The 8,449-nt window shown below is 42.8% G+C and overlaps 1 protein-coding gene across 1 annotated transcript; it reads left to right on the forward strand.

Moving 5' to 3' along the window:
• Window positions 1-819: 819 nt before the first annotated feature.
• Window positions 820-3,010, forward strand: LOC123413102 (L-type lectin-domain containing receptor kinase SIT2-like). Its single transcript, XM_045106051.1, has one exon. It carries the CDS (start codon window positions 908-910, stop codon window positions 2,906-2,908), a length of 2,001 nt encoding a protein of 666 aa, XP_044961986.1. The 5' UTR covers window positions 820-907; the 3' UTR covers window positions 2,909-3,010.
• The last annotated feature ends 5,439 nt before the right edge of the window (window positions 3,011-8,449 follow it).

The raw sequence follows: 8,449 nt of genomic DNA on the forward strand, positions 1-8,449 counted from the left end.
TTTACATATTTTGCTATACATCTTATATTTAGGAACCAAGAGAATACTACTATACATCTTATACATAGTTTGGCATTTTAAAAAACTAATATATCTTATATTTAGGAACGAAGGGAATGCTACTATAGTATCGAAAAGTTTTCTTCCGTTGATACAAAAGAAAATACTTTTATCATACGATCGACAATATGTTTTCATAACACCATAAAAGGATGCTGCTATCGATAAAGAATAATGCTTCCAATGCATCTAAACATGTCGGGTGCACAAAAATGCATCTACCAAAAAATTATAACAAAGGATATTTGGGGTGATTTATGGGAAGCAGTTTTCAACTGGCTGCCAAGTACTACCATCCAGGATCGTGGTAGTCCGGGGCAGCTGTTACTAGGAAGCAGTTACAGTAAGCAATGACTCAACGAACCAATTCAACATCATGGACGGCAGCACGGGCCACATATATAATAGTTTATTAGTCCTCTTTGGATAATATTTTGATTATAATTTTATAAGTATTAAAATATAAGTTATATGTAGCAGAATAATATCATTGAAATCTCAATCAAACACAAATTCATTAAGATTTTGCTAGTCAAATATGTGGTCAAACTTTGACCCAAAATATAAATGAGACTAATAAACTCACTCAAAGAGACACTAGTCAACATAATTATTGCCATCACGCACAAAGTCACCCAAATGGCCCAATTAGTCTTAGTGTTAGACCCTTCTCCATCCATTCCTTTCAGTAGGTAGGTTCGTGGAATGCGAGACCAACCAACCAACGCTAGACACTTCCGATTCCCTTTCTCCCAAAGAGGAACCCAGATCATCAGTCAAGTGCCAAATTAAGAGACGGTGCGTTTGTTGCGGAACTGCAAGTCTCCAGCAAATTGATGCAGAAGCCATGCTTCTCGAGCATTTCCACTTGGCCACTCTATTCCTTCTCCTCGTGACCACCGCCGGCGGCGTCGGCGGGCAGAAGTTCACCTACAATGGCTTTGCAGGCAGCAACCTCGACCTCGACGGCGTGGCCGGGGTCACGCCCAACGGTCTCCTCATGCTCACCAACGGACCCATCCAGATGAAAGGCCACGCCTTCCACCCGTCGCCGTTGCCGTTCCGCGCGGCGCGGTCCTTCTCCACGACCTTCGTCTTCAGCATCTTCGGGCAGTACATCGACCTGAGCGCCCCCGGCCTGGCCTTCGTCGTCACCACGTCCAAGGAGATGCACGCCACCGCGTTGCCGGGCCAGTTCCTTGGCCTCCTCAACACCACCAACAACACCAACCCCAACGCCCACTTCTTCGCCGTGGAGCTCGACACCCTCCTCAACGTTGATTTCCGCGACATCAACAGCAACCACGTCGGCATCAACGTCGACAGCCTCGTGTCGCGAGCTGCCGCTGACGCCGGTTACTACGACGACGCCACGGGGCGGTTCCAGAACCTAAGCCTCATCAGCCGCAAGGCAATGCAGGTGTGGGTGGACTACGATGGAGCCGCCACGGAGATCACCGTCACCATGGCTCCCCTGGGCCTCGCCAGGCCCAGCAAGCCCCTGCTACGAACCACCGTGGACCTCTCGACCGTGCTACAGCACCAGGATACGGCGTACGTCGGCTTCTCGTCGGCCACGGCGGTGCTCTTCGCACGACACTTCATCGTCGGCTGGAGCTTCGCGCTGGACGGTCCAGCGCCTACGCTAGACATCTCGTCGTTGCCCGCCCTGCCGCCTACCGGGCCCAAGCCACGGTCCAGGGTGCTGGAGATCGTGCTGCCCATAGCATCAGCGACGGTGGTTCTTGCCGTCGGCATCGCTGTTTACATCTTCGTACGACGGCGCCTCAGGTACGCGGAGGTCCGGGAGGACTGGGAGTCCGCGTTCGGGCCGCAGCCCTTCTCCTACAAGGACCTGTACCAGGCGACCAAGGGGTTCAGCGACACCAACCTACTCGGGGCAGGAGGCTTTGGAAGCGTCTACAAGGGCGTGCTCCGCAAGCCGGACATGGACACCGAGGTGGCCGTGAAGAGGGTGTCGCACCAGTCAAGGCAGGGGATGAAGGAGTTCATAGCCGAGGTCGCGAGCATGCGCCGGCTCCACCACCGAAACCTGGTGCAGCTGCTCGGCTATTGCCGGCGAAAGGGAGAGCTTCTCTTGGTCTACGATCACATGCCGAACGGTAGCCTCGACAAATACCTACACGATCCCATGCCTGGCAAGGGCATGCTGGAGTGGGCTCAGAGGTTCCACATCATCAGGGGAGTGGCTTCGGGGTTATCGTACCTCCACGAGGATTGGGAGCAAATCGTCATCCATCGAGACGTCAAGGCAAGCAACGTGCTCTTGGATGGCGAGATGAACGGGAGGCTAGGGGATTTCGGCCTTGCAAGGTTGCACGACCATGGGTCCGATGCGCAGACCACACACGTGGTCGGCACCATGGGCTACCTAGCCCCTGAACTAGGCCACACAGGCAGGGCAACCCCATCTACCGATGTCTTTGCCTTTGGTGCGTTCCTCCTGGAGGTCACCTGTGGGCGGAGGCCCATCGAGCAAGATGAGAGAAACAACCGCGTCATGCTCGTGGACTGGGTTGCCGAACAATGGCGTAAGGGTTCGATCACTAAGGCCGCAGACGTTAGGATGCCAAACAGCTTTTGCCTTGACCAGGTCTCTCTAGTGCTGAAACTCGGAATTTTGTGCTGCCATCCGTTGCACAATGCAAGGCCAACCATGCGACAAGTCGTGCAATACCTCGACGGCGATTTGCCCCTCCCTGAGTTTTCGCCGGTGTATCTCGGCTCAACCATGCTGGAGCTGATGTACAGCGCAGAGTTTTTTAACAAGAATCTAATGACATATGTGTCATCGGGTGTCATTTCTGATCTCTCCACAGGAAGGTAACACAGGTGCATGTCGTGCCAAAGTAATTGAGTTGGACTTCTAATACTTGTATACTCTTGAAAGATGTAACTAGCACTTTGTAGTGGTTTGTTTTATGCTTTATATTTATTTTTGGGTGATTGCGATGGTTTACTTTCTTTTTGTATACTCCCTCCGTTCCTAAATATAAGTCTTTGGAGAGATTCCATTATAGACTACATACAAAGCAAAATAAATGAATTTATACTCTAAAGCATGTCTATATACATCCGTATGTATCTACAGTGAAATCTCTAAAAGACTAATATTCAGAAACGAAGGGAGTAGATATTTTTTTTAAATGAAAGGGGTTTCCTCACGCCCCAACTTTCATGTATAGATGTATATTTATAACAAACAGGTGTATCATGCATGCTACCTGCTTATGCTAGATGTTCCTAACTGGTTCATCTTTATGGATGGTGATGTGCTTGCATTACTACTTGTATGTTTCCAGTGAGATCAGGACTCTTTTGACGAGAATATATTCTTTGTCGCCAGGGATGTGTTCCTGATCAGATTGGAACTTTGAATCGCTTGCTTTTCTATCTTGATAGTTCAATTTCAACATGGGACAAGGACTATTTCATGTATCTATTTTGGTGTTAATATGTCGTATCAAACAATGATCGTGTGTTAACACTGCTACAACTATAACTTTTGACCACTATATAATGTGGTTCGTTGCTCAAAGGTCCAACTTTGGTTACTACAAGTCGTGCAGTACCTCGACGGCGATTTGCCCCTCCCTGAGTTTTCGCCGGTGTATCTCGGCTCAACCATGCTGGAGCTGATGTACAGCGCAGAGTTTTTTTAACAAGAATCTAATGTCGTATGTGTCATCGGGTGTCATTTCTGATCTCTCCGGAGGAAGGTGACAAAGGTGCATGTCGAGCGAAATTAATTGAGTTGGACTTCTAATACTTGTATACCCTTGAAAGATGTAACTAGCACTTTGTAGTGGTTTGTTTTATGCTTTATATTTAGATTGTACACATTTTTTTAATCAAATTTCATATATAACAGGTTAAAATCGGAGTTACGGTTTAAAAGATATGGATAATTTTGTTTTAGACAAAATGTGGATTGATTAACTGAAAAGTTAGGTTCTTTTTTGTTAAAATCCGGATTACGGGTTGATTACCTGAAACATCAGGGGGGTTTCGAAAAAATGCAAAAAACCGATTCATTTTCTGACTTAAATTCGGACTGTGGGTTGATTACCTGAAACATCAGGGGGTTTTCTAAAAAATGCAAGAAACGATCCGTTTTCTGACATAAATCCAAACTGCGGGTTGATTTCAGAAAACGTCGGGGGCTATTTGCAAAAATGCCATGACAGACGGCAGAAGCGCTGCGCGCTTTATTATTAGGGAGAGACTACTACAACTATGACTTTTGGCCACTATATAATGTGGTTCGTTGCTAAAAGGTCCAACTTTGGTTACTATCAACACTACTTGATCTCTTCTTGGCGGCTATAGCATAGTTGCTAAAGATATTTGGGACCAATATTGTGATTACTAATTACTAAAATTCATATCAATAGAAACCGACTACAACTTGGTGAGAATAAGTGAAAGCAATAGCTACCAAGCAAATGGTGGTGACTAATAGCATCTAGTGACCAAGGGACACTTTGTAGATTAGCCACCATGTTCATGTTGGGTGACCAGACATCTAATGCAATAAATGAATATTTGGTGACTAAAAGTATTTACACCATGCAATGGTAAATAACAAAACAACTTCGTAACAAAAAATACTTACAGCCCTTGGTGACTAAGTCATGACAAACAAATTAAAATATCATTACATGCGGACATCTGTACAATGCAAGAAATCTTACAGTCAGATACATCCACACTTGTAGATAAATTGGTGTTATGCCCCTGAAATTAACAATTTTGTATAAAGAAAAGAGAATAAATTCGAGTAGATTCATTTTGCTAGATATCAGATAATCTTTAATATACGGATGGACTCGGCACTTGGCAATTAAACAAGTTTTTTCCTGTAGTGATTGTACCCATGCCTACGGAATAGTAAAAGATACAAAGAAACGACTTATCTTATTACACCGCAAAGAAATGGCGCATCTAATAGTCGTGTAATAGAGTCGCAGGTTTATCCTACCCCTCTATTATGTTCGATTGATCATTTGAATTTATATGCCGCTCAATTCTCAAATATTGTTGCTAAATCTCAGTGGACTCGTACTTGGTTATGTCGAGTCAACTATATATTCGTGGATGGAGATTTATGGAAAAATTTCGTATTAGTTCCTTTTCTTTCTTATATATTGTAACACTTGATTGAAACTTGCACTAGTGGGGACAGGGCCTTTAGTCCCGGCCCTGTTCCAAGCCGGGACCAAAGATGCTCTACGTGGCCGCCTCGGAGGGAGTACCTTTAGTCCGGGTTCTACTTACGAACCGGGACTAAAGAATCCGTCTGTTTGACCCGAAAAGGTAGATTTTTTTTTAATTTTTTTCAAATTTTATTTTTAATTATTTTTTACGTTTTATTCTAATCTTCTAATCTTTGAATTATTTGACAATTTAATCTCTAATCATCCATCCTCACTGCTCTAGCGTGGATCACTCATTTCAAATCGTCTAACTTCCCGGCCGATCACCCATCATTTCACTACTTCAGCCCGAGCACGCTTAACTTTCTGGTTCTATCGCCCCTAGTTGCCAAGTGTGCACTTGTTGTTTTACTGACAACAGTAAGCTATGAATCCTAAACAACTTGGGTCTTGATGTCATGTCACATGATTTAATTTTTTGAATTACAAACAATTATTAAAATAAACTTAATTAGTAACAATAATAGTGAATTTCAATGAAAACAATCTAATATTTTTAAATAAAATTATTTTTCTTTTTTTTGCAAAAAACTTCTTTTTAAAATAACTTTTTTTCCATTTGGAATTTTGAGCATGTGAGAAAACTTCACCGGGCAAGTCTGGGTGAAATCGATTATCAATTCTTTCTAGTTTTGTTTTGATATATTAATTTTTTTTGGACGTCGTATGCAAAGTTATGGCCGTTTATTTTTTTTACTTTTTTTGCAAAAACGGTCAAAATTCATATCTCAAAATTTCTATACCGACTAGACACTAAAACCTAACAACATCTCAAAGGATTTTATTTTTTGAAGATTTTATCATTTTTGTTTATTTTCTACAAAACTCAAAGTATCAAGGTTTCAGACGAAAACCCATCTGCTACAAAGGCATTTTTTTTAAAATTAATTGAACTGTAGATTTTTTTGTGCATTAAATATGCACCATACTACAACATGTTAAAATCTACAGAAAGAACTAACTAAAAATAATAAAAAACAACAATTAAATGACTAATACAACTATATAAGCAAAACACTATTTCTTTAATTAAAATCGTAATTAAAACTATTCTAAAAATAACCAAATAAATCTTATTGTGACAACAATCTAACACATGAGTGGGAGCAAAAAGAATTAAATTAAAAACTATTTGTAAACTCAAGTTATTCAAAAACTAGGTTTAAAGCAAATTTAAACAAATTCAAATTTAAACCATTCAAATTTGAAAACTAATGGCACAAAGAGAAACTAGACAAAATTTTGAATCTAATGCAAAAAGAATCAATCAAAAACATCAAATATCCTAAAAGATATAAGCAATTTAAAACAGAAACTACAAACAAGAATTTAAAAACAGAAAAAAAATCTGAACACCTTTAGTCCCGGTTCGTGTCACGAACCGGGACTAAAGGTCTACCCTTTAGTCCCGGTTCAAGACACGAACCGGGACAAAATCCTTCAAACCCTTTAGACCCGGTTCGAGACACAAACCGGGACTAAAGGCTCCTTACGGGCCGGGACCAAAGCATCGTGCGATTTGGGGCGACGTGGCCGGGCCTTTAGTCTCGGCCCAGAGACAGGCCGGGACTAAAGGGTCTAGGCCGAAAGCCCTTTTTCTACTAGTGTTGGTTATGTTCTACCCATTCTCAAACACACGATTGAAAACAGGAAAAGAAAATTCGGGGGCCGTGACAGGATAGCCTTCTGCCCTACTATTATATATGATTGATCGTCTGAACTGATATGCCGATTCTCAAACAGATGTGTAAAAACTGCATGATTGCCCTCTTGCAGGCAGCATCAAAAGATCAACGCGTGGGTTCTTTGACCCGCCATGCATCATTTTCCTACCATGCGTACCCAGTGACAACGATCTCAACGAGCAGTGCAAGGCACGGCGTCTACCCACCTTTTCTCGCAAAATATACTGCTAGTAGTAAACAAGATTTTTTTTTGTTGAAACAGGAGTCGGCCGGGTCCGATGGAGACCCTACTAGTAGACAGTCGAACGGCAGTTGAAAAATTAGAAATTGACAGTGTAACAACGATGGATCGCAGAAATTTCTGTAGTTTACCAATTGGGAAATCGTTTGTGGCCGGTGCGCCCGTCGAACCGCTCGGTCGGTCGCACGCGACCCGCGCATGCAGTTGATTAGACATGCACCTTTTTTCTGTCTAAATTTGCTGCAATCAGCGTTCATTTTTGCTACAAACGTTTTTTATTTGATAAATTTGTCCATTAAAAAAGCTGCATATACGTTTGGTTGTAACTTCAGTTCGTCGGATGTTTCGTTACAACCGGTGTTTTTTATTTTTGCTACAACCTGTTAATTTTTGCTACAACCATTATCATTTTTTGCTGCAACCGTTCACTAAAAAAGTTACATACACATTCGTCAGAGTTGCAACCCGAGTTCACTGGATTGTTTTTTCTTCAACCCATATTTTATTTTGCTACCACGAATCATCAGTGTTGTTTTTTTACTACGATCACGTTGATATTTTTTTGCTACAATCATTTTTTTGTTGCAACCGTGGTCGAAATTTGCTGCATCGAAGAAATTTGCTGGAAGGACAAATCTAACGATGTGGCCTGCGTTCGGCCGGCAGATCGGACGGCCCGCATGCGGTCGGCCGCAAGTCTCGGCCGGCGCGCCGCACTGGACGATTTCGTTTTTTTTCTCAGGAGGAATAGTCTTACGCTGACATATTCAATATCCATCCATAGCGATTGGAGTTGCATTCCAGTACATACATCCTTATCACGGCATGTACAGTGGCGTCCACTAAGCCGTCTATAAGAACTGCCATGTTGGATTTTTTTTTTCTACGTGGAAGGGAGAAAGGGAGGAGAAAGAAGGAGGCCGTCCTATTCCCGTTGTACGTCCTGAAGTTTGCAGTGAGTCATTCCTTTTGCCTAACTGCCGTGTTTTTTATCATCAAGATTTTTTCTTTTAGGTGCTACAGATAGTCAAAGAGACGACCTGTGTTGTACATGTCGTTTTTACAGCAATCTACAACTGACGTGGAAGACTATTATAGACGGCCGGTATCTAAACTGATGTATCTCTGTGTAGTAGCTGACTTTCACCATGCTCAACGGCACATTCATGCACCAACTGCGCAACCACCATCGTATGTGCACCACACCGTTACAGTCTAGCGCATGC

The sequence above is a fragment of the Hordeum vulgare genome, chromosome 7H, assembly GCF_904849725.1.
Source record: "Hordeum vulgare subsp. vulgare chromosome 7H, MorexV3_pseudomolecules_assembly, whole genome shotgun sequence".
Taxonomy (NCBI): Eukaryota; Viridiplantae; Streptophyta; class Magnoliopsida; order Poales; family Poaceae; genus Hordeum; species Hordeum vulgare.

Excerpts from the sequence above, each read along its gene's own strand:
- LOC123413102 (XM_045106051.1), top strand. The coding sequence starts at position 908 with ATGCTTCTCGAGCATTTCCACTTGGCCACTCTATTCCTTCTCCTCGTG.